General features: G+C 44.5%; 1 protein-coding gene and 1 long non-coding RNA gene across 3 annotated transcripts in view; one reads left to right on the plus strand and one right to left on the minus strand.

The window, feature by feature from the left end:
- LOC309362329 overlaps nucleotides 1–26,874 on the minus strand; it is a 368,586-nt gene that overhangs the window by 145,598 nt on the left and 196,114 nt on the right. The gene's annotated exons all lie outside the window — the stretch shown is intronic.
- LOC309361845 (uncharacterized protein) lies at nucleotides 9,776–14,830 on the plus strand. 2 transcript variants are annotated; one of them, XM_081897081.1, is made up of 8 exons: nucleotides 9,776–9,824; nucleotides 11,987–12,027; nucleotides 12,233–12,349; nucleotides 12,591–12,670; nucleotides 13,174–13,276; nucleotides 13,664–13,747; nucleotides 14,118–14,222; nucleotides 14,518–14,830. In XM_081897081.1, the coding sequence occupies exons 2-8, from the start codon at nucleotides 11,995–11,997 to the stop codon at nucleotides 14,668–14,670; spliced, it is 675 nt and encodes a 224-aa protein (XP_081753207.1). In that variant the 5' UTR covers nucleotides 9,776–9,824; nucleotides 11,987–11,994; the 3' UTR covers nucleotides 14,671–14,830. The 2 variants fall into 2 exon arrangements, with proteins under 2 accessions (XP_081753207.1, XP_081753206.1); XM_081897080.1 differs by lacking the exon at nucleotides 9,776–9,824 and adding an exon at nucleotides 10,804–11,170.

The following is a 26,874-nucleotide window of genomic DNA, read 5'->3' on the forward strand; positions in this document are numbered from 1 at the left end:
GACCCTTCAGTTTCTCTGTATACAATAACTTTTTGCTTTATTTTTCTTTCCTTATTCCGTATACAGTAATTCTCAAAGTTCTACGCATGTAATATAATTATATAATTGATCATTCTTTTAAAAGGAAAAAAAAAATCTGTAGTTTTCTTGTGGGGGAAAGACCTGACCTGCTGTGCCTCCGGTTCACGAGGAAACTCTCTCTCCCCAGAGCCTATGCGCTCCGGAGAGGGTCCCTTCGTTCACCGGAGGCACAGCTGCGCTTTGCTGAGGCTCTTCAACCTCCCAGCTAGCAACTGATGCGCGGGAAAACTGCAGCTCAGCTTTGCAAGCTACCATGCAGTTCTGGCTCACAGAAAGGTGGGAGGGGCACTCGTTAAGCTGCTCAGCTGAGGCATGGAGGGCTTCCCTCACCTCAGCTGAGCAGCCTCAATAAGCCTCTGGCTAGCAAGGAGACCCCCAGCCCAAAGAGATCTTCTTTAGGCTCTGGGGTGGGTCTCCTGAAAGAGGAGCTTTCTGGCACCTTTTTCTCTAGAAAAAGAAGCACTCCACTTACATGGGAGTAACCTCTATTGAACTCAGTGGAATCTCTGAGTAACTTGCATAGGGTTGTGCTGTTAATTTTAAATCCAAGCTGCACAGTAAAGCCTTATTGTGCAGGCTCCGCTACCCTCTACTGGTGTGCTTGCAATATTGCCTTTCATTTTAGTAGAAATAACACCCTCAAACGTTTGCAGATAATTAGTGGGGGAAGAGGTGTTAAGGAATATAATTATATAAGTAGGTTTGTTTTTTAAGGGGGGTGGAATTAATCCATAGTTTTGATTTCCATATCTGAGGTATCATAGCCTCAATAGCTATAGTTTAGCCTATTGTCCTACCTATAGCCTGCACTGGGCTACTACAATCAACCCATTGTCTAATGCAGTCATGTCCAGCTTTCAAGAGACTGAAATCTACTCCCACTATAAAAAAAAAAACTGACAGTGATCTACCAAAGATCTTGAGCTTTTTTCCTTTCTTTTTTTTTTGAGTGCGGGGGGCCCCAAGATCTACCGAGATCTAGCATGGTCTCCCCACAATCTACCAGTAGACCATGATCTACCTGTTGGACAACCCTGGTCAACTTGATCACTGAGATTGTCTGCAGGAGTATCATTAGCAGTTTCCTTTGTTCATGAGGCTCATATAAAGAAACTGAACTTCTAGTGCCAACAACCCAGTCCTATGGAACACTCTGCCACTAGAGATTCAGTAGGTGTCTTCAGCTAACACTTTTAAACGCCTGCTGAAAAGTTTTATATTCTGCCAGGCTTATGCAGGCATTTAAGAATACATCTTTCCACAATAGTTCATTGATTCCTGATTTTATTTTTATGGCTTTCATTATATGGTTTCATGTATTATTGTAAACCACTTTGATATTTGCTTGTATATAAATATTTGCTTGTTTGAAGAATAATAATAATGACATAAAATAAAATGCTAAGGCAGACTGTTGGTCTGCCTTGTTTGCACAGATTTGGCACAGCCCCCCCCCCTCCCGATTTCAGGCTGAAGCCTCTCACAGGCCCATTTCTACCTGGATATGTCACCAAAGATTGAACCCTGGGACCTTCTACATGCAAAGCAGACACTGAGCAGAAATGTTTCTCTCAGCTATATGCATCTTCTGGTGTCCAGATCTCATGAAGTTTCTGAGAGGAAAGGGTTTCTGAACCTCAGCAGAGTTCATTTCAAATAACTAGAAGGCATTCCTTCCCTTTCCATGGATTTCCTCTGCCATATCAGCATCCACTGGTCTCTGCAGCTGCCATGAAGTGTCTGAGCTGTGTGTGTGCTTCTTCAACTTCTCCTCCTCCTCCTCCTCCTCCTCCTTTTGTAAATAATGTTTTTTATTAAAAAATTGGAGGGGGGAAAGTATCAAAAAACCTTGTTTTGTACATGCATAGAAGTGCATCTTTAAATTATACGGAATAAGGAAATAAAAATAAAGTAAAAAGTTATTGAATACAGAGAAACTGAAGGGTATCAATAAAGGTCACATTGTACAGTTCCTAAGAAGACAAAGGTAAAGGTGAAAAGGTAAAGGACCCCTGGATGATTACGTCCAGTAAAATGCGACTATGGGGTTGCAGTGCTCATCTTGCTTTCAAGCTGAGGGAGCCAGCATTTGTCCACAGACAGCTTTCCGGATCATGTGGCCACCATGACTTAAGCTGCTTCTGGCACAATGGAACACCATAATGGAAACCAGAGTGCACGGAAACACTGTTTACCTTCCCACCGCAGCGGTACCAATTTATCTACTTGCACTGGCATGCTTTCGAACTGCTAAGTTGGCAGGAGCTGGGACAGAGCAACGGAAGCTCACCCTGTCAGAGGGATTCGAACCACCAACCTTCTGATTGGCAAGCCCAAGAGGCTCAGTAGACCACAGTGCCACCCGCATCCCTAAGAAGACAAGAGTAGAGCAACAGACATTAAAGTTAATTATTGGTATACAGAGAAAAGGAGGGGAGGGAAGAAGGACCCACAGGTTAGATATATTTTACTGAATCAATCATATTCTTTTAAATGCTGGGTGTGGGTTTAAATTATGTGAATTGTCATTGACATATTTAATAAAATTGTACCATATCACAAAGCCAAAAATCTATTTTGCTTTGTCCCCTTGCAGCTCTTAATTGACATTTAAACGAAAGTTACCAGACGTCCCCATTTCCTGGGGACAGTCCCTGGTTTTGCAAATCAGTCCCCTGACAAAATCCATCTAATTAGTAGGAAGTTGAAAAGTGTCCCTGGAATCATTGGGGAAAAATCTGGTAACCTTAGTTTAAACTTCACTAATTTGTTATACCACTATAAAAGATTGGCATCTGCTAAGAAGAAGAAGAAGAAGAAGAAGAAGAAGAAGAAGAAGAAGAAGAAGAAGAAGAAGAAGAAGAAGAAGAAACAAACGCTTGAAGAATATACTGATTAGACCTCTTAACGTCTCCATTTCTATCATGTAAATCATGTAAGCCATGAACTCTAGCTTTTTGTTTATGTTTTTGACACCTGTTAGCCAATAGGCATGAGCCCTGACCTCTAACCCAAAGTATTTCTGCTTCACATCAAGGTTATTGACCACTGTGCAATTTATTTCTAATAGCACATCTTTTTATTCAAATACCTTATATATCGGTTATCTAGAAGATGCAGTTCATTTACATTTGTGGGGAGTTTTTTGCACAGATATTTCCAGTTCCAACTTTGTTACTTCAGAGTCTGTTTTGCATTTTAGGTTATTATTTTCTATAATGCATGTGTGCCTAATAACATCTTTCATAGCCTTGCAAAAAAAATATATGTAGAGGTCTCTTTTAAATCATTTCCTGCAAAGTAAAAAGCTAGACTTAATGGTCAGGGGTCCCTTTAACATGCTTTCTGCTGAGCTGATTGGTGAGAAGGGTGGGGCTAAATGCCCACAATGGGAAAAGATCAGACCTTTCTTGAACATCAAAGCAGATTTCCAGAGGGGTGTGGTCGATTATTTTAATATTGAGAATAGAAGAAAAGGTTGCACTCAGTATTACTGAACTGGTTGCCTGGAAGAAATCGGAACAGGAAGTCGCATTATAGTAGTTTGAACGAAATGCAAAACTTTTATCTGATGGATTCATTTCACTACAGGCATCAGTTAAACCTTATTCAGTAAACATCTGAAAAAGCTGCATTTGCTTATAGAACTTCCTACAGCCTTCGTAGGGAAGCTTCCTGGATGGAGAGTCCAAATCAGACAATATACCTGTAATACTACAAACATTTCAAATGAAGTCCCCATTCCCCAGTGCCAGATTACAAAATAGGCAGAATAGGCACCAGCCTATGAACCCCATGCCTTTTAAGGGCCCAGTGACACCGGGCCCAGTGACAACGGATCAAAGTAATACTGATTTGATCTTGAAAGAAAATTACAAAAACATATTAGGAGATAATTTGCGATCCCCCCTCCCCAAGATTTTGAATGCCTAGGGGCCTTCACAGGGTATAATCCAGCACTGCCATTTCCCCCCTCCCTTGAGCAAATAAGTAAAAGGATTAAAACACAGATTTATAAGATTTCTTTGTTGGAAGCCGCCCAGAGTAGCTGGGGAAGCCAGCTGGGTAATAATAATAAATTATTACTACTACTACTACTACTACTACTATTTTGTCCATTATTAGGGGCATATATATATATCAAATATAGCTGATACAAAAGCACGACCCCTGAGATCGTTAAGTGTTTTGAGTACTTGAAAATTTAAATTGAACTCAGAATTATAGCTGCCCCCCCCCAACTTTGCTCATCCTGTTGCAATGTACTGAGTGTCAAACCACTTATGTTTTAATAAAGATATTTGTTGATTTACTTTGTGTACTTTACGCTGGAAGAAAATATGGGGTTGCTTTTCTGTCACATATTTGCAATATCCTGATGCTCTTATCATATCCCCCTCACCTTTCACATTAAGAGTAATAAATTTTAATACCACCATTGCTCTAATAATAAATTTAGTTAGGCCTGGCATTAGTAACCCATGGTTGAAAATAATAATAATTAAAGGAATATAGAAAAAGAAGTGAAAGAGAAAAGAAGTGAAATCTGAATTCACAGAGCAATGTAACTGCTCATGCAGTAAGATTGCTGTTTTAGCAACCTCATTTTCAAGCCTCTCCCCTGTCACATCAGAGTGGAAAGGGAAGATGAAAACTACAAACATTGTTACAGGTGTAACCAATAGCAAGGTGTTCTTAAACATTGCTTAGTCATAACATTTATAATAGCCACATAACATTTATAATTCAAGTAACATGTCAACCAAAAAAAGGGGAACCAAGTGAAAACTGAATATATCACATACAAAAAAGAAAACAGCTTAACTACATGTTAGAAGCAATAGGCTAGGCTTGTCTTCACACAAAAAGTAGCAGGCATGTGATTCAGCAAAAGCAATTTGGAGTGAGATTGAAGAGACTGATCTGTCTTTCATACTTCTGGCTGATTAACGTATTTACAATTGTTGTACAGTGGTACCTCGGGTTACAGGTGCTTCAGGTTACAGACTCCATTAACCCAGAAATAGTACCTCGGGTTAAGAACTTTACCTCAGGATGAGAACAGAAATCGCACGGCAGCAGCAGGAGGCCCCATTAGCTAAAGTGGTACCTCAGGTTAAGAACAGTTTCAGGTTAAGAACGGACCTCGTGAACGAATTAAGTTCTTAACCCGAGGTACCACTGTATAAGACAATGTCTTTTGCTTTCTTGCTTTCTTTATTTAAAGGCAGAAATTGGGGGTTGTCTTAAACATTAGGGCAGGTGAGTGATTGGTGGCAGCGACCTCCCCTCTAAGAAGCTCAACAATTTTGAGCAACCTCTGCAAAAAAAGCTGAACAACTCAAGAAATATTTATTTCTTAATTTGGGGTTAAAAAAAAGAGGGTTGCCTTACACACGGAAAAATATGGTACTTTGGTAGGGTTTGCAATTTCTGTGATGGCAGCCAGGTGTTCCCTAAAATCTGTGATCTGTCCCTCCATTGGAACAAAATTCATTATGGAGAGCAATGTTGTTTTCTATCTCTTTCTCATTAGTAGGTTTTAGGGAAGCTACCATGTTGTTTTCAGTTTGGTCTTGTAAAGGGTTCCTGCTAGATTTATCTCTTTTTCTTGTCCAGAAAAAAGGAAGATAAGTTGCTGGATTTCTTTGCAATTCTGCATCAAGGACATTACCCAAAGTCAGTCAGGCATATCTTATCTTTCCTCTGAAATTACGTTCCAGGGGGTGGGGGAGAGATGCAGGTGTTTCTGCAGAGTGCAAGGCTATTTTCCAACTTCCCAAGCCATGTCGCCTGCTTCTGTGGCTTCTAAAGTTCCTCACTGTGGCTTCTAAAGTTCCAAAGCTTTGTTGTAGTTTATGTTGCATATTGTGTGAAGCTTCTTGACTCTATAATACTCTCTTGCATTAGTGCTGTCAAATTTACAGCTCTGAGGATTTTCTCCTGATCTCTGTAGGCTTCTAAGGGCCCACCCCAAACATGAGTGGGTTCCCCCCCCCCGCAAGTGTTTAGTGAGTTGTTGCAGGATGGAGACCCTTCCAGAGGCATCATTGTTAACAGAACCTTTTCCTCCTGCCTGGTCCACAGCAGACCCTCCAGGTGTCCTGAATTAGAGAAGCTGTTCTGGTTTCTGATTTGATCCTAATCCTTAAAGGTACAGGGACCCCCGACCATTAAGTCCAGTCATGGCCGACTCTGGGATTAAGGCGCTCATCTCATTTTATTGGCCAAGGGAGCCGGCGTACGTCCCTATTCTCATTGGAAAAATGTTTTTTTTAAAAAAATAATAATAATATTTATTAAAGTTTTAAAGGTTACAAAAAGAAAAAAGAGAAAACACCAAATTACACAAAAACAAGACAACACATCACAATAAGGAAAAAGAAAGAAAAAATGAAAGAAAAAACAGAAAAATAGAAACAATTAAAAAAACACAACGAACCTTCCCGTAACTTATCTTTCATTTGCTTGTTTCCTTGACCTCCTCACACCTCCCTTTTTTGTATTCTAGTTCGGTTAGCTATTTTAGCAAATCCTTTCCATCTTTCCCAGTTTTTGTCCTATAATTTATCTTAATATAATGTAACTTTACTTTCCCTCCTTTCACCAATTAACAGTCTATTTTTTCTTAATCCTTTATAACATTTCTGCTAAAACCACATAACTTCATTCCAACATCCTTCTAACATTCCTTTATTTTACAATGTTTCTGTAAATAAACTTTAAATTTCTTCCAGTCTTCTTCCACCGACTCTTCTCCCTGGTCTCGGATTCTGCCAGCTCATTGGAAAAATGTTGGAGGGTATGTGATCCCTGAGCCGGCCTTTGCATGAAGCAGAGTGGAAGAATCTGCTGTGGATGCTGGATCTGGGCCGCCTGGGAGGGGTGGCAGATCTGCCCGCTGCAGCTTGTGTCATCGCTGCTGCCTCCTCCATCCATCTGCTCTTCTCCACTATGCAAGCCCTTTGCTCCCCACCTGACAGCCACCTCTCTTATTGCTATGTCTTCTCAGCCTCCAGGTGTCCCTATTTTCCAGGGACAGCCCCAGATTTACAGAGGCCGTCCAGGTTTCTGATTTGATCCGGGAATGTCCTGCTTTTCCTTGGGACGTCCCTATTTTCATGAGAGAAACGTTGGAGGATATGGAGGTTTGTGACCCCCAAGCCCAAGCAGTTAAGCAACCTTTAAAAGACATCTAACGGCAGCGCTGCATAGGGACGTGTTTTAATGTTTTACAGTGGTACCTCTGGATGCGAACTAGATCTGTTCCAGAGGCCCATTCGCAACATGAAAAGAGCACAACCCGCAGCGGCGCATCTGTGCACGCCCGGGTCGCGATTTGCTGCTTCTGCACATGCGCGTGACGTCATTTTGTGCTTCTGCACATGCACAAGTGGCGAAACCTGGAAGTAACCCTTTCTAGTACTTCCAGGTCGCCACGGGACGTAACCTGAAAGAACGTAACATGAAGCGGACGTAACATGAGATATGACTGTATTATGTTTTTATATATGTTGGAAGCTACCCAGATTGGCTGGGGTGTAAATACTAAAACAAGAAAGAAAAACAAGAAAGAAAAGTGGGCAGCATCTAAGGAACTGGTGTGGCTGCAGAAGGAGTCATGCCAGACCAATCTGATTTCTTTTGTTGATGGAATTACAAACTTGGTGGATCCGGGAAATGCTGTGAACATAGTGTATCTTGACTTCAGTAAGGCTTTTGACAAAGTCCCCCATGATATTCTCACGAGGAAGCTGGTAAAATGTGGGTTGAACGAGGTAACTGTAAGGTGGATTTGTAGCTGGTTGACTGACTGAACCCAAAGAGTACTCATTAATGGTTCCTCATCATTCTGGAAAATGAACCCGTTGTTGTTCAATGTCTTTATAAATGACTTTGATGAAGGAATTGAGGAGATGCTCATCAAATTTGCAGAGGACGTCAAACTGGGAGGGGTAGCTAATTCAGCAGAGGCAGAATCAGAATTCAAAATGACCTTAACAGACTGGAGAACTAGGTACAAGCGAACAAAATGAATTTCAGTAGGGACAAATGTAAGGTTCTGCACTTAGGCAGGAAGAACCAGATGCATAAATAGAGGATGGGGGACACCTGGCTTACTAGCAGTACATGTGAAAAGGATCTAGGGGTTTTGATGGGTCACAAGCTTAACATGAGTCTACACTGTGATGCAGCAGCAAAAAAAACTAATGCTATTCTAGGCTGCATCAACAGAAGTATAGTGTTCAAATCAAGGGAAGTAATAGTACCGCTATTCTGCCTTAGTCAGACCCCACCTGGAATACTGTGTCCAATTCTGGGCACCACAATTTAAGACAGATGCTGGAACATGCGCAGAGGAGGACAACCAAGATGATCAAGGGTCTGGAAACTAAGCCTTATGAGGAGTGCTTCAAGGAGCTGGGTATGTTCAGCCTGGAAAAGAAGAGACTGAGAGGAGATATGATAGCCATCTTCAAATCTCTTAAGGGTTGTTACATGGAGGAGAGAGCATGCTTGTTTTCTCCTGATCCGGAGAGTAGAACCAATGGCTTCAAGTTGCAAGAAAGCAGATTCCAACTAAACATCAGGAAGAACTTTCTGACAGTAACAGCTGTTCAGCAGTGGAACAGACTACCTTGGGAGGTTGTGGACTCTCCTTCCTTGGAGGTTTTTAAACAGAGGTTGGATGACCATTTTCATGGATGGTTTAGCTGAGATTCCTGCATTTCATGGGGTTGGACTAGATGACCCTTGGGGTCCCTTCCAACTCTAAGATTTTATGATTATTATTATTATCATGGAATAGGACGTCCCTATTTTCAGTGGGGAAATGTTGGAAGGTAGGTGTCTCCCTATCTCAGGGGAGAGGCAGTTGGGTGCACAAACCCCTCAGCCTCCCCTCCCCCACTGTGTGCCTGTGGCAACCATAGAAAAACACACTGATTCCCCCTTTTTTCCTAGGTTGAGTATAGTTTGGTGCACGAAAGTTAAAAAGAAAGAAAGAGAAGAAAAGTCACCTTTTCACTATTGAAATGTCCTTCCTCTTATATTCAGGATTTTTGTACTTGTGTTCTTATATAGAAAGACTCTTCTATACTGTGCATGTCTTGGGAGAAGGTTTATTGTTATTAGGATAAACGATGAAACAGGACTATAAAACTAGAAACTGCACGGTTTTTTATTTCTTCCCCAGCCCTTCCTGGAGATGCCACTGGGAAGTGAACTTGGGACCTTCTGCATGTCAAGCATGCACAACTGATCTACAGGCCTTCTCCTAAACTTGGAAGGTTTGCTGTACTGTGCACTTTAAAGTAGCCATGATGAATCTAAAAAAACACAGGACTGGGGCAAGCTGGTGTTTCATCTGCAGATGTTCCTTGGAACTTAGTACACATATTTCTACTTTTTGATAAGGCTGCTGGAGACCTTGGCTTCTTGATTAGAGGGGCAGTAAACGCTGCCATTCCATCTAAACAAATGAGTGAGCTCATTTTGTTTTGAGAAACAAGTTCAAAGCTGACTGGAGGCATGTCAAAGCCCAGGAAATTGTAGATACGGTAGGACCGAAGTTTACTCCTCTGCTTTGCCTGGAAGGACACATGCCTCATTCACGTCACTGATGTAGGTGGTTCTTTTGGGGGTGTGATTTTCTGGAGGTGTGGTTGGTTTCTTCCCTCCTTCCTTCCTATATCTGTTTCACTTTGTCCGGTGTGCTGTGAGGCTTGGATCATTGCCTTGAGGTAGGTAAGAATGGGTTGTTGGTTTCCCCCCATTTTTGTTAGGGACTTTAATTCATTTCCCAACTAGATGGGCTTAGGGAGGTGGGGTGGGCAGATGGGAGTTATATTTACTTTAATTACTTTGATAGTGCTAGTCGTCTTTGACTGGACTTAACTGGCCAGGGGTCCTTTACCTCTACCTTTTACCTTGCCACTTATTGGTACAAGTCCAAATCATATTCAATTTAATTATATATGTATTTCTAATCTTGTATAAATTTCTATAGGCTTAATTTTCTATTTTCTGTGTAAATCCCATATTGGTCATGATATCATTTCATTTTCCATTTCCACTAAGTTTTGTATATTCTTAAAAAGAGTGATTTGTGTCTGCGTTTTTTTTTTTAATGGTACAAGCTGTGGTGGTGCAAACTGTTTCACTGTGTTGCTATTGAGTAAAATCAAACCTTGATGGGGGGGTTTCATGGTGCAAGCTGTAATGGTGCAAGCAGTTTCACTGTATTGCTGCTGAGCTGTTTCACTGAGCTGTTTCACTGGGTTGCTACTGAGCAAAATTGAACCTTGATGGGCAGTTGATGAATGTGGCTTTGGCCAAGATTTGGGGGGCTATCATTGTGCCTTCATTGAATCAGTGGAGAGAGGAAGCTGTAGCAGCCCCTCATTGCTTTGACAATGCTACTTATGAGTGCATGTGCAAATAACATTCAATTGCTAATAATTGTGTGTGTGTGTGTACAGTATCAATTTCTATACATTCCATATTGGCCATTATGTTTCTTATATCCATAGAGTGGTTTGTTTCTGGATGGTTTGTTTTTTTAAAAAAAAAAATTGGTGCAAGCTGTGATGGTGGAAACTGTTTCACTGTGTTGCTATTGAGTAAAATCAAACCTTGTTGGGGGATTTTTTATGGTGCAAGCTGTAATGGTGCAAGCGGTTTCATTGTGTGGCTACTGAGCAACTGAACCCTGATGGGCAGTTGATGAATGTGGCTTTGGCCAAGATTTGGGGGACCATCATTGTGCCTTCATTGAATCAGTGGAGAGTGGAGGTTTTAGCAGCCCCTCTCCAGAGATGCTGATGTGTTGGAAATGCTAGAGGCCATTTCACTGAATTGCCATTCAATAGTTTGAAACATAGAGGGCTGCACATTTTTTCTGTTTGGGCTATTCTGCAGTGGTTTTCTGGTCTCCACAGGGGACAATTCTTGACACAATATTTCTGGCTCTGGGTCTCATTCTCACCTCTCCCCCATCTCTTTTAGCTTAACCACCCGCAAAGCCTACTGTCTTGGGATTGCAGAGGTCACTCCTTTAAGGTCACCCCTTTAAGGATCTCTTCTACAAGTATGTGAAAGTGGTGCATGTGTTGTTGTAGTAGATCTGCCTAGGAAGGGAGGTTAGGTGAAGGTGCTGTTGGGGAGGTGTCTTGTTTTGTGGAGAGGTCAGGCTGAGAGCAAGGAGTCTTATAAGAAGGTGGCTGATGCTCAGGCTTCTTTGTAAGAGCCATGTGAGAGCAAATTAGTGGCCCTTCTAGTGCAACAGTCTGCTCCCCTAGTGGCCAACCAGATATTTAGGGCAAAGTCCACAACAGGAACCGTGATTCCCAACAACAGGTTCTTTTGAAAAACATGCTGCCTCTCTTCCTGGGTGAAATATTTAGCTGCCAATGACCTTATTTGCCACAAATTTCTCTATTCTGTCCCATATGGCAGCCATCCCCTTATCTAGTGGCAGGGAGTTCCATCCTTCAGCAATGCAATGCTGTGTGGAAAAGTCCTTTCTCTGGTCTGCTTGTAATCTTCCACTCGCCAGTGTCACTGTATGACCCCATTGGACATGACAAGAAGCCTCTCTCTCTCCAGTCTCTCCACTCCACATGCCATTTTATACACCACCAGCCTTACAGTGCAGAATAAAGCCACAACACATTAAAGAAAGAAAAGAGAGACAAGCAGGAGAGAGGGAAGGAGGTGGGGGCTTGGCCAAAGTGAAGGGGAGATGTGAGAGAATGGGGGGATGGAGACGGGGAGCAGAGAGGGTCATCTGAAGGGGTCTTCTGAAGAGGCCTAAGAGTGGTGGCAAGAGGTTTAGTAAAAAATTGATGCATGAGATGTAAATAGATGGATGAACCTTCCTTCACATCCTTTTCTCCTCTTTCAGTTGCAGAAATGCTGGAAGAGGCCATTGAAACCGCTCTCCAGGTTAGTATCTGTGGGAGCAGGTAAAAGACCCCCCCTCAGCACAGTCCCCCCTTGCCTCCCCCCACCCACTAGCCCAGGAAAATGCCGGTTTTGATGTTTGTCTCCTGGAATCCAGGAGCAATCCCTCCCCCCCCCCATGGCTTTCACAGGTGTGAGGTTGAGAAAGTCCATTCCTGATTAAAAACCTGACTTTTTCCACTTTCAGGATTTGGCCAGGGATTATTTTTTCCTCTTTTGTGTGCACTTCACATGTGATCAAACCCGTAATGTGGCTCCTAATGCCGTGGTGCATCAGAAAGATGCTGTGGCCAAGGTCATTTTGGTAAGTGAGGTTCAGGATGAGAAATCCATTGGGGAGGTGGGCGGAAGGGATGGGGGTGGGGTTTGGGTAAGGGTCTGTGAAAAGGAAGTTTGTGGGTCTGGCAAAGAAGAAGAATTTGCAGGCATTTGGGACAGGCATTCCAACTGCAATTGAAGTCAACCCCTGAGTCTGGGGCTGGAGCAGCCCCCCTGAATTCCATGGGGAACTAACTTTGCTCTTCTGCTCTTTGAACTCTTCTCAGGACATCATGGAGAGATGGTACATGTTTCCAGTCCCCTTCAAAGTATTGAAAAGGGGAATGAATGACGTCATCTGCCTCACGTATGTTGTTAGCATTGTTTGGGCAATTGGGAATTAGAAATGGCAAAGTGGGGTGTTTGTGAGCTGCTTGAGGAAAGGGCAGTCAGCAGCTGGCAATTTAGACTGAGAGGGAAGAATCAAAACACAGGGAAATAGCAGGGACTGAATAAATGGGCCAAGAGTGCCATGGTGAGCTTAACAACAAGCTGATAGGGTAGGCAGGATGGAGCAATGGAAGCTTCTGTCTCTAAAAAAGAAAAGAAAAATCATGGGTGGCTTTTATGCTTCCAGGGCTGGATGTATCCCCTCCCCCAATCTCTCCCCTTCCTTAACAGAAGCTGGGATTTGATGGGTCAATAGGGAGCTGTCTGACATGGGATTAGTTTTTCAGTGGGTTGTGTAGCTTTTAAATGTACATGCTTGAGAGGTCCAAAATTAGAGGCTATGGGGTTCCCAACAAGCCTGAAAATCATCCATAGGACTTTGGGAAATTCAATCTCATATTTTCTGCTTCATCGTGACAGCTTCGTGAGACCAGCATTTGCGGTTGTTAGGAAAAAGGCCATCATCCGTGGGATGCTTCTTCCGATTGCTCACATTCCTGGACTGAGCAATCTTGACAGGGAGGTAAATTCTTTGTAGCTTTGATAATTACTCTTGACTTCTATTGGTTCAATTTATCTCCTGAAAAGTTTGCACATCATTTCATTTCTTACTAATTTTTCAGCGAGACCATAAGCTTAGCTACACAGATAATGCTTTTGGTTTCACTGGGTTTTTTTAACGTCATCTCCATTCGGAAAGTGAATTTTGCCTCATTATTTGTCCAGGAGTGAAAACTCTTAGTCTCATTTGAAGCTGGCCTTTGTCTCTATTCTGCCAGTTTGCTTTAGTACCACCCTTATCCAATGCTAAAAATCTGTTAACTATTCTCACACCCCCACATGTCTTTCCACATCATCTCCTCCTGTGAATCTGTGAATCCACCTCTGTGAAAATGGTTTTCACCACCAGGCTCTCAAGCAGCTCTTTCATGCAATTGTGAGGCGCCTGCTGACTGAGGACCCAACCGCTCAGTGCCTAAGAGCCCTCTTGGAAGTAAGTGTGTTGGTGGGACGAGGGTATTGATTCAATTCAGCAGAGCCTGCTGGCATAAAAGCTTGATCAGGCAGCATCACAAACCCAGAACATGGGTGTCCCCTGACACGCTGGGGAAGGGCAGGCCACTCCGACAGGGGGCCACCCTTGTCAAGGCCCTTTCTTCAGTCTCCACCTGGGTGCAGCAGCTGTGGGGGGGGGCAAAGCAAATTTGGGGCTCAGTGACTTGGGAGATAGCCTTTTTGAGCTGTCTGGAACATTGAACAAAGGATCTCCCTCAGATAGTGCAGGAGAGTCCTCAGTGGAATTGGTAGCTTGCCTCTGTAGCTGAAACCAGCCCTCTGATACTAAGGTGCTTTTCCTCCCACAGGCACTGGCCCATTTTTTCAATTCAGACGATGTGCTTGAAAGAGCACTGGCTACAAGCAGTATCAACATCCTGCTTGCCAACGCTATGAAATACAATCATCTGACTGTAAGTATCTGTTTTATGGGCCAGAGAGGTTTCTCAAAGTGGCTTACAAAAGACTATCTCAGTGAAAGAGACATCCAAACCTGGTGTCGGGCAGAGAAGTAACATGGTCTCCCAGTGTGTCCAGGATTATTCAGGTGGTAGTTTTTTGTGCACTTCTTTGGTGCTGCCCTTTGGTCTCTGCCTACTAGGCAGCAGAGCCCACAGAGGTGGGCTTCCTTGGAGGCAAGGAAGTGGGGTTTAGTAGATGCTTTGGGGTTTAAAAAGGACCTAATTCAGACTTTTCTTCATTCTACAGCCTGGGGTCATAATAAGGGTCCTCCCCGAGGAGCTCACTCCACTGTTCCTAAACATCAGCGAAGGCAAGTTGTCCATTCTGCAAGCACAGAACAAACCCACAGGGCTCACTCTCCACCCCAAAGCCATCCTTGGCAGCCTAACTGGGGCCTGAGGAGGGCTCACTTCTTTGCTGTAACACACCTGCCTCAGGTTGAAATCCCAGCCCTGCCTCAAAGCCCCCAAGCAAGGTGGAGAGTGAACAGCTGTTCCCAGATGCCATGGGGATGCTGGCTCCAGGTGGTGGAGGCCGGTGTCCCCCAATGGTCTGGCAATGGGGGTGGTGATGTTGGGGGTGGGTAGCAGCCCAACTGGGCTTTGCCAGGTCATGGGAGGGGGCATTACCTGTCTAAGAATGCCCGGTGATAAGTCTGGGCCTGGTTGTAAGGAAGACTCACTTTTCTTATCTTCTTTTCCATCCAGAGGACATCCAGGCTGTGATTCAGGATGTGTTCCCACCACTGAATGAGGCGTACTGAATCCTCTTCCCAAACCAGATTGATGTGTGTGGTGAAGAAGGAATCATTGTCTGGTGTTATCTGAAGACATTTGCCATTATCTGAGGGTGTTTGTCATTATCTGAGTGTGTTTGTCATTATCTGAGTGTGTTTGTCATTATCTGAGGGCATTTGCCATTATCTGAGGGCACTTACTATTATCTGAGGGCATTTGTCATGATCTAAGGGCATTTGCCATTATCTAAGGGTATTTCCCACTTTAAATAAAAATTGAATTTTGAGCAATTCAGAGCTTACATTTGTCTGTGCTGTGGCTTAGAGGTTTCTTTCTGGGGTGTGGGGAGGAAAGAGACACTGCTGGCAACTTCTGAGGGCAATTTAGATCAAGTAAAAGGTTTGGGAGGGAAGGGTCAACCCCCCCCCCCGACCACCACTGAAGCTGCCTCCCTAGTTGCTGCTTTGCCTTTTTATAAAAAAGAAAGCATGGAGTATCCTGATCTTCATCATGTGTACCTACTTGAATTGTCTTTCCTCTCCGTGTGAGCAGCAGAACACTGTTCCACAATGATGCCACCTGGACTGGAAGTGGGGGCTGAAGCAGAATGGTCAGGAGGGCAGGTGGCAAGCACATTGCGAAGCTTTGATGGAAAGAGTCTGCCCTTTTTAAAGTCAGCAGGTGCAGACTTCCTCATCAGTACTTCTCTGGACTTGGGGTGGGGGGGAAAGATGCAGCATAACAGGCAGGAGTATAGCAGGTGAAGGGTTTTTCTTGAGAGCAGTGGTGAGAAGGCCTGGCCTGTTATGTGGCTCTGAAGGTACAACAGCCCTGCCAAGGAAATGATGTATGGTAACATGAGAGAGGGAGGGAGAGATCCAAGGATGTGTTCTGTTGTTGCCTCTGGGATTTGCTTTGCAGAGAAGGATTCCTGGCTGCGTCAGTGTTACCTTTGTGGTACCAACTGAAGGCTTACATTTCCCAGGCTTTTAAGATGCCATATGCAATCTATGGGTGGCAGGCATTGCACACCAGCAATGGCCAGCTTATTTATTTTTTGTGAGGAAACTAAGAGGACTCATAACAACTCTAAGAACTCTGAACAAACTACACTTCTCAGGATCCTTGTCATTCTGGAAGGGTAATGGAGGGGTCTCCTCACAACTTTCAGCACCCTTAACTACATTTCCCAACCTTCTTTCCCAGCCTTCTTGGGGGGAAGCCATGGCTTTTTAAAAGTGTTATTGTAATGCTTTAATCAGGCATGGCCAAACCTGGCCCTCTAGCTGTTTGGGGGCTACAATTCCCATCACCTCTGACCACTGGTCCTGCTAGCTAGGGATGATGGGAGTTGTAGTCTCAAAACAGCTGGAGGGCCACGTTTGGCCATGCCTGCTTTGAATGCATGGTACGAATTTTGCTCAAGATCAGCAGAAACAGCAGCACACAGTACACATGTTGGGGCCAGGCACCAGAGATCTGGAGCTGGGGGTCTCCAATAGCACCTTCCTCTCTTTTGCTACTCGGGAACCTGCTGGAGGTACTGGCCTGCGTGCAACTTGGCTTTAACAGCGCTACTGTGACATATCCTCCAATATCCTGGTGATGCCAGTTGGGACAGGACCTGGACCCTCAACACACTTGCAATGCCTGCCCACCCCCTCTGGAGATGCATCCACCGCCCCTTCTCACTGGACAGCTTCCCTTCTCTTCTTTGGGGCTCACCACTTTCCACATCCAACAACCCCACTGGTGGGCCCTGGCTTACCTTCGCTCTCCGCCATGACTGCTTCACCTCTCCTCCCCAACAGTAGTCACTTGCCTCCTCCACCCTCACCCTGTCCACAACACATACACTTGAGGGTCTTAGGGACTCTTACGCCTTCCACCCAAAATTCTGAGTGGGGGGCCATGTGATGCGGAGGAGGCGGAAGAGGAGGGGTGGTGCAGCACCAAAAACTGTGCAGCTTTTTTTGGCAGGAGCCAACTGGCGGGAGCCCCAAGGCTGCTCATCAATATGGGCAGATTGATCTTGTCCCCTTGGGGCAGCTTTATTCTTGTTCAAAGCAAACACTAACTTTCCCATTCATGAGCAGGGATTGGGGAGAACTTATATTTCATTCACATTTAAAGCCAGATCTATCAAATTCTTACTCTTGGAAACAATATGAGAACCAAAACACAACCATCCTTCAAAACTCACATTTATCCGAATTGCATGATGCAGTTTTACAGCCAAATAATGCTTCCAAAAATGCACATATCGAGGGGTAATGTGCACAAAATGAATATGTTAGTGGAAATGACATACAAAGACACATTATATTTAAAAAAACCTATTGCAGAACAGGCAAGTGAAGGCAGGAGGAGCAAATGAAGGAATCAGTCAGTTGCCTGTGGTTGCATCTCAAGCAGACCCTCCCCAAACGTTTCCAATTTCTTAATAGCACTGTGTCAAACCTTACAGCATTACTCAAGCATGCAGAAATTATTTCAAAGAGGAATTTAAGTACAGTGGTACCTCGGGTTAAGTACTTAATTCATTCCGGAGGTCTGTACTTAACCTGAAACTGTTCTTAACCTGAAGCACCACTTTAGCTAGTGGGGCCTCCCGCTGCCGCCACACCGCCAGAGCACGATTTCTGTTCTTATCCTGAAGCAAAGTTCTTAACCTGAAGCACTATTTCTGGGTTAGTGGAGTCTGTAACCTGAAGCGTATGTAACCTGAAGCGTATGTAACCCGAGGTACCACTGTATGTCATGAGACATTGAAAACTAGGTATAAAGCTATTTAAAACATTAATAAGGCTTCTGGTTTGGACAAATAAATCAAACATGTAGTTGGGCAGATGCCTCTTCCATCAGTGCTTGCCATTGTAGTCCAGTATGTTCCAGGAAAACAAAGCCACGGTACATGCCACTGAAATCCCATCAGGTTATCCATGTAGTTTGGTTCCAGGTCCATAGTTGGGGAAGATTTTATTTATTTTTTTCTAATTATTTTTATTGTCTTTTATAGATACAACAAACCCAGTGCTATTTTTCTAGAAAAAGAGGTGCTGGAAGTCACCATGAGTGTTCTTAGAATGGCAATGGCACCCACCTGAGAGGTGCTGGCAAATACAGTGGTGCCCTGCAAGACAAATGCCTCGTAAGACGAAAAACTCGCTAGACAAAAGAGTTTTTCGTGTTTTGAGGTGCTTCGCAAGACAAATTTCCCTATGGGCTTGCTTCGCAAGACGAAAACGTCTTGCAAGTTTGTTTCCTTTTTCGTAAAACCGTTAATACCCAGGCTGCATTGCTTGAAGAGGTGCAGTTGCGACTTGAACTTCGAGGAGCAACGCATAGCACGCGGTGTGGTAGCCTTTTTTGAGGTTTTTGAGGACTTTGCTGATTTTTGAAGCTTTTCCAAAACTTCTTTTGCATCCATTTGGTAAGTTAAACTTTTAAAACTTTTTTTGGGTTTTTTGGATTTTGGGTTGGGGTGTTTGGAATTCAAGGACTTGGTGTTGGGGAGAGGTTTGCAAGAATCTGGGAGCTTGTGTGGTTTTTTTCTGCATTTTGATGATTTTCTGTGACCATTGTGCCATGTGGTTTTTTAAAAAAAAAAAAATTCTGGATTTGAATTTCTGTGTGGTGGGTGGCTATGGGAACAGTTGGGGAGAGGTTTGCAATAATCTGGGAGCTTGTGTGGGTTTTTTCTGCATTTTTGTGATTTTCTGTGACCATTGGGCCATGTTTTTTTTTAAAAAAAAAAAAATCTGGATTTGAATTTCTGTGTGGTGGGTGGCTGGGGGAACAGTTGGGGAGAGGTTTGCAATAATCTGGGAGCTTGTCTGGGTTTTTTTTTTTGAATTTTTATGATTTTCTGTGACCATTGGGCCATGTGGTTTTTTTAAAAAAAAAAATTCTGGATTTGAATTTCTGTGTGGTGGCTGGCTGGGGGAGCAGTTGAGGAGGGGGTTGAAAGAATCTGGGAGCTTTTGTGGGGTTTTTTTAATTTTTATGATTTTCTGTGACCATTGGGACATGTTTTTTAAAAAAAAAAAAATTCTGGATTTGAATTTCTGTGTGGTGGCTGGCTGGGGGAGCAGTTGGGGAGGGGTTTGAAAGAATCTGGGAGCTTGTGTGGTTTTTTTTTGAATTTTTATGATTTTCTGTGACCATTGGGCAATGTTGTTTTTTTAAAAAAAAATTCTGGGTTTGAATTTCTGTGCGGTGGGTGGCTGTGGAAACAGTTGGGGAGGGGTTTGCAGCAGTTGGGGAGGGGCTGGGGAAACAGTTGGGGAGGGGTTTGCAACAGTTGGGGAGGGGCTGGGGAAACAGTTGGGGAGGGGTTTGCAACAGTTGGGGAGGGGCTGGGGAAACAGTTGGGGAGGGGTTTGCAACAGTTGGGGAGGGGTTTGCAACAGTTGGGGAGGGGCTGGGGAACAGTTGGGGAGGGGTTTGCAACAGTTGGGGAGGGGTTTGCAATTTCTGTGTGGTGGGTGGCTGGCTGGGGGAACAGTTGAGGTTTTTGAAGACTTTGGTGATTTTTAAAGCTTTCCCAAAACTTCTTTTGCAGCCATTTGAGGATTTTGAAGACTTTGGTGATTTGAATCCATTTCGTAAGTTAAACTTTTGAAACTTTTGGGGGGTTTTTTGGATTTTGGGTTGGGGTGTTTGGAATTCTAGGACTTGGTTCTGGGTTTGATTTTCTGTGTGCTGGGTGGCTGGGTGCTTTTGAATTTTTTGGAAGTGAAGCACTGATTTTTTTTTTCTTTTTCTGAGTTTACGAAGGAGCTGTGCTGCCATGGGACCCAAGAAGACTGCTGCTGCAGAGGCCGGCGAGAGAAAGAAGGAGAAGGTGATGCTGGAAATGAAGAAGGAGATCATCCGGAAGCACGACAGTGGAATGCGTGTGACAGACCTCGCCAGGGAGTACGGGAGGAATCCATCGACCATCGGGACCATCCTGAAGATGAGGGAGAAGATCCTTGAGACTGATGCAGCCAAGGGAGTCACCAGGATCGTGAAGAACCGCCCAGCTGTTCTGGAGGAGGTCGAGAAGTTGCTGCTCATCTGGTTAGAAGAGAAGCAGCGTGCAGGGGACACAGTGACTGAGGCCATTATTTGCGAGAAGGCCAAGGCCTTGCACTCAGACCTCATCCGGGAACAGCCAGGAACCTCAGGCGAGCCAGAAGTCTTCAAGGCAAGCAGAGGTTGGTTTGAACGGTTCAAGACAAGATCTGGAATCCACAGCGTGGTCAGGCATGGAGAGGCTGCCAGTTCTGATGTTTCTGCGGCTGAAGACTTTGCAGCGGAGTTCCTGGAGGTTGTGAAGACGGAGGGCTACGTTCCACAGCAGGTCTTCAACTGCGACGAGACCGGGCTGTTTTGAAAGAGGATGCCCAAAAGGACTTTCATCACACAGGAGGTGGCCAAGTTGCCTGGCCACAAGCCCATGAAGGACCGTCTGACCCTGCTCTTCTGTGCCAACGCAAGCGGCGACCTAAATTCAAGCCCCTGCTGGTGTACCACTCGGAGAACCCACGGGCCTTCAAGAAACACAAGGTCGACAAGGAGCAGCTGAGTGTCATGTGGCGATCCAACAGCAAGGCTTGGGTCACACGTGTGCTATTTGTGGACTGGGTCAATCTTGCTTTTGGCCCTGCTGTCAAACAGTACCTGCTGGACAATGACCTGCCGCTGAAGGCTTTGCTTCTGATGGACAATGCTCCTGCTCATCCTAAAGGCCTTGAGGTGGACTTGTTGGAAGAGTTCAGCTTCATCAACATCATGTTCCTGCCGCCTAACACCACGCCACTGCTCCAGCCGATGGATCAGCAGGACATCGCCAATTTCAAAAAACTCTACACCAAGGAGCTTTTCAGGTGATGCTTCGAGGTGACTGACTGCACCACCATCACCCTGCGGGAATTCTGGAAGGACCACTTCGACATCGTCACCTGCTTGAAGATGATCACCACGGCCTGGGACGGGATCAGCCAGAGAAATTTGAATTGCGCTTGGCACAGCCTGTGGCCGGACTGTGTGGCACCAAGTGACTCTGATGCACCAGAGTCAACAGTGGTGCAGGACATTGTTGCCTTGGGGAGGACCATGGGACTGGAAGTCACAGAGGAAGACGTCAGCGAGCTGGTGGAGGAGCACGACCACGAGCTGACAACCCAGGAGCTGGTCGAACTGCGGGCAGAGGCTGCGCAGGAGCAGGCCTCGCTGGAAGAGGAGGAAGCAACTGAGGAATGGCTGTCCTCCAAAGAACTGAGGGGCATTTGCCAGAAGTGGAAGGATGTGCAGGCTTTTGCACAGCACCACCACCCTGACAAGGACCTGGCACATGACCTTGGGAACACTTTTGATATGAGGGTCATGTCGCCTTTCAGGGAGGTGCTGAAAAGGTGGATGAAGCAGCAGACCATGGACAGGTTCTTCAGCAAGAAGCAAAGAGTGGAAGAGGAACCTTCTTCGAGTGGTCCCCCAGAGTCTTAGAAAATGTACTGTACACTTTGTTGATTTTTAAATGTTTTTCTGTCATGTTTAGAAACTTAATTTATTTTTCCTTCAATTTTTGAACTGCTCTTTACAGTATGTGTGACTTTAAAGAGCAGTTAATAAACTCTTGTTGTACCAAATTTGGCTTTGTTTGGACTTTTTTTGACCATAGGAACGCATTAATTGAATTTCAATTCATTCCTAAGGGATTTCGTGCTTCGTAAGACGAAAAATTCGCTAGACGAAAAAACTCGCAGAACGAATTAATTTCATCTTGCGAGGCACCACTGTAATTTCTGCATAGTGTACCAGAGCGGCTCAGACCACTCTGATATGCTTTGCAAAGGCCAAGTATTTTTCAATCATATAAAACAATTTCAAACCCCTATACAAATGGTTCCTGAACAACCCTGGAGGTGTGTTGGGGAGGGTTTTTCTTTTGAAGGATCTTAGCCAGAACCTGTTGAATATAGCAGAGCATACGCAGACTGTCCAGAAGCAGTCGGTTGCAGGCAGGATGAAGCAGGAACAAGACGCTGCTACCAGTAACTTGGTTACTTATAGGTTTATTATTTACAGCAGACTCACAAAGTTACTATATACAGGATACAGACATGGATCTTAACTTTCTCACTGAACAAACTCCAATGAACTCTCAAACCACACAATGACCAACCAACTAACCAACCAACAAGGAAGGTCATGAGTCATCATGCCTATGTGGTGATCTCTACCTATAGCAGAGTTGTATCCAAGGCCCCATATCTCTAGGCAGAATAGCTGTCTCTGCTCAGTATTCTTGGCCTTCGGCCAACTCCTTAATTGCTTCTGTGGCAAGCTGCATCAAATAGCACGTAGTCAAAAATCCCAACAGTGCTTGCCTTTGTAGTCCAGTGAGTTCCAGAAAAATAAAGCTACAGTACATGCCACTGAAATCCCATCAGGTTATCCATGTAATTTGGTTCCAGGTCCATAGTTGGGGAAGAATTCTTTTATTTTTTCTAATTATTTTTATTGTCTTGTATCGATACAACAAACCCAGTGCTATTTTTCAAGAAAAAGAGGTGCTGGAACTCACCATGAGTTCTCTTATAATGGCAATGGCACCCACCTGAGAGGTGCTGGCAAATGGTTTCTGAATAGTGTACAAGAGCGGCTCAGACCACTCCGACATGCTTTGCAAAGGCCAGGTATTTTTCAATCATATAAAACAATTTCAAACCCCTATACAATTGGTTCCTGAACAACCCTGGAGGTGTGTTGGGGAGGGTTTTTCTTTTGAAATATGCACACTAGCTGGGATGAGGAAAGTGTGCCGCTATGAGAGGGAACCATCCATGGCTTTCTTTTAAGCAGCACCTCCCTGGCTGTGAGTTTTGAGAAGGCAGAGCCCTGAGGGGGAAACATTGTCAGGCCTTGCTGCTACCTCTGAAGGTTAGTGGATAGGAATGGCTCTGTGTTCCCATCCTGCCAATACTTGGGATGGAAGCGCTGCTGCTCTCCTAATTGAGAACATGCATGTTTGGAGGTTTGGGCTTTAGGGATTTCTGCAGAACCTGGAGAACAGTAGATATTGCAAAGGTGCTGGAATTCTCAGTAGGCAACATTAAGATCAGACTGTGTGTGTGTGTGTGTGTGTGTGTGTGTGTTTTGTTGGGGGGGGGCGGACATCTGTGAACATTTATCCCTGAAGAGAACTGGATACAAACTTCTCACTTTCCCTCTCCTGGGGTGTCTGCGTTGTAGACATAAACTTCTTTAACAGCCATTCCTTCTCTCCAAGGGACCCCTGGGAACTGTATTTCTGTGATGGGGGCTGGAAAGGGTATCTGAAAATGAATTTTCACTTCCATCACCAAAGAATAAGTTCCAGGACACTATTTAGGGTGTGGGGGTGTGTGGCAGTGGGAGGTAATGGCAATGTTGGATGGCCAACTGACAAGAAAAAACTGACCTGGCCAGCTGCTGTGTTTTTAATGGCATCTTGGTCAGTAGAAACCAGCCGTTTTTCAGGACGTCAGCATTTTCATCTGTTAATGTCTGCAGGTCAAGCAGCTGTTAAAAGCACAAGAACAGTGGCCAGACAGAAAAGGCTGGCCATTCTGTTTGGAGGAAGCTACGTCAATTTATAGTGACATGAAAAGTAATACAGTTCCTAAAATGCACCTCAATGTACATAAATGTACCAACAGCAACCGTTTTCAGGTTCTGCAGTCACTGCCTGGAGAGGTGACAGAATCCTGCTGCCTTGGTCCTCTTACTCCTCACAACCTGCTTCTCCATACCCCCCAGCATCCCATAAAGGAACACAGTAGTTGCACACAAGAAGGACATGGGGGCAATAGTCCTTTCCGGCTCTTCTTCCCCTGCAACTGTCATCCAGCTGCAGGGATGAAATCATGACTGTTTTGGCTTCTCTCAGTTTCTCATTAATTCAAGTTCTGAATTTTCTTTTTAATAGTCCATGTGGAAACTCACCAGCATTTTAGTGTGAATTTCTTCCAATACCTGCTCCCATCAGCCCCAGCCAGCCTGACGGTTCTGCTGATGGGAGTTGCAGTCCAAAGCATCAGGAGAACATCAGACTGGTGAAGGCTGATCTATAGACTGTTGCAGTTATTAATATTGCACAGTTTGAAGTGACTGGTTGCATAAAAAATGCCTTCTTTTGAAGTGAAGCATTGTCTACCATGGGTAGGCAAACTAAGGATCCAGCCCAATTGCCCTCTAAATCCGGCCCATGGGTGGTCTGGGAATCAGCGTGTTTTTACCTGAGTAGAATGTGTGCTTTTATTTAAAATGCATCTCTGGGTTATTTGTGGGGCATAGGAATTTGTTCTTTTTTTCTTTTTCTTTTTCAAAATATAATCCGGCCCCCCACAAGGTCTGAGGGACAGTATACCGGCCCCCTGCTGAAAAAGTTTGCTGACCCCTGGTCTAGACCCATTAGATTGTTCAGAACTTCCTCAAAACAGAACAGAAACATCAGATGATACATGCAAACAGTTCCATAAGGCATATGTAGGCAGTCCAAGGTACAGTCTCAGCATCTTACAAAATATGAAAGATTTATAACGGACCTAGCAGAAATCTGTCTCTCCTCACAGCCTGCATTCCAGCCTACTTCCTGCCTTAAACTATGCAGCTCCAGGAAAGTCATTTAAATCCTTATTCTCAAAGATTCTAAGAACAGAGAACTCCCACCACCACCCTTCCAAGATGGTGCAATTCAGTAGCTCTCATGAAATCTGGGGTTAAAACACCATGTCAAAGTGACCTGAGAACAGTTAAGTATCAACCCAAGAAGACAGCTCAGAGAGCCCCTTTTTGCTCTTAATTTAGCTTCAAGGGAATTGTTCAGTTTAACCCTTCCTGAAATACACACAGGCATTCCCATTTCAGTGTAAATTAAAGGAATTATACTTTACATAGACAATAAGCAATTCAAATCAACAAACTAAAAGCAGGAGCACAAAACCCTCTATATTTCAATAGGGGCAAATGTAAAGATCTACAGGTGCACTATATAGGGTGAGGGACAATTGACTTGACAGCTGAACACGTGGCTGTGATGAAAAAGGCAAATTCATTGCAGTGGGTTGGTCTAGGTGGCCCTTTGGATCCCCTCCAGCCCTGCAAGCATTCTTTTCCTTCAGAATTAGAAGCAAACAGCTCACTTTTGCATCCGGGGGGGGGGGTGTTATTTATAGAAAGTGTAACACTGAAAATGACCCACCCTCAGTTAAGACTTACTGAGTGTGTTTCCGCGTGTTCTAGGAAAGACCAGTTTAATGAGTCCTGCAGAGGCAGAAGCTAATCTCCCTTAGAGGTTGGAACTATGAGCCCACAGGAACTTCCATTAGATCAGTTTTGTGCCACTGGGTGCCCTCTAGATATTTTAGACCACAACTCTCACCCACCTTGACATTGGCCATGGAAGCAGCGGCTGGTGGGAATTGGGTAAAGGTAAAGGGACCCCTGACCATTAGGTCCAGTTGTGACCGACTCTGGGGTTGCAGCACTCATCTTGCTTTATTGGCTGAGGGAGCCGGCGTACAGCTTCTGGGTCATGTGACCAGCATGACTAAGCCACTTCTGGCGAGCCAGAGCAGCGCCCAGAAACGCTGTTTACCTTCTCGCCGGAGTGGTACCTATTTATCTACTAGCACTTCGACGTGCTTTCGAACTGCTAGGTTGGCAGGAGCAGGGACCGAGCAACGGAAGCTCACCCTATCACGGGGATTCGCGGTGGGAATTGGAGTCCAGTCCAAAACAAGTTGAAGATAATTATGTTAAATGAATGACCCTGTTTATCTTCCAGCCCTCTAGTTTACAGTGGCAAATGGTGTGGGACTTCCTGCATTATGCCATGCCAATAGAGTGGTACCTCCGGTTAAGTACTTAATTCGTTCCAGAGGTTCGTTCTTAACCTGAAACTGTTCTTAACCTGAAGCACCACTTTAGTTAATGGGGCCTCCTGCTGCTGCCGCGCCACCAGAGCATGATTTCTGTTCTCATCCTGAAGCAAAGTCCTTAACCTGGAGCACTATTTCTGAGTTAGTGGAGTCTGTAACCTGAAGCGTATGTAACCGGAAGCGTATGTAGCCCGAGGTACCACTGTATTTTAAAAAATCAGTTTAAATCTGCAGTTAGGATACATCAGATGTTATATTCTACCCCATGTGGTTTTCTACTGCTATTTGTATGATTTGGGTGGCAATCGCCACACACACTCCCAACCTGTAACTGAGCTGGTTGGCAAAAGAGGCTTAGAAACATCACAGCAATGTGCAGAGACTGAGATGACAGCAAGCAGCTGCAAGGCTCCCCGCTGCTCCTTCCATTGCTGCACGATGGAGCATAGCCATGGCTAGAACTCAGGGAGCTCAGGGTTCCAGTTTAGCTCAGTGTGGTGCAACAGTGAGAAGACCAGCGGTGAATCAAAGTGGCTACAAGCCCCTTTCTTGGAGCCTGTACATTAGTATGGTCTTACTAAGCCAGGCTACTCTATGGTTTTAAAACAGACACACACACACACTTGTAAAAGCTTGCACCCCATTAAACAGGCTCGTTTAGAGCTTTTTTAAAAAAGTAAATGCCTACTATTGCACCTGTGCACACCACAATGCCTTAATAATTTCACCCACACTTTATTTTTGGAGACATCAAACTTGGCCTTTTCATACCCATGAGCTCAGTCTCAAAGTCCAGTGGCCTTTTCTTGTCCTGTGGTGGCATCAAAACTATTGGTGTGAATGGATGCCCTCCAGTGCCCACTTAACAGCTGCTGATCACTGCAAGACCACCTGTACAACACTCCTGTTTGCAAAGTTAAATTGGGGCATTTTTGGTGCATGATTAGAACTCCTTA

Source organism: Podarcis melisellensis (genome assembly GCF_964234715.1).
Source record: "Podarcis melisellensis genome assembly, chromosome: Z".
NCBI lineage: Eukaryota > Metazoa > Chordata > Lepidosauria > Squamata > Lacertidae > Podarcis > Podarcis melisellensis.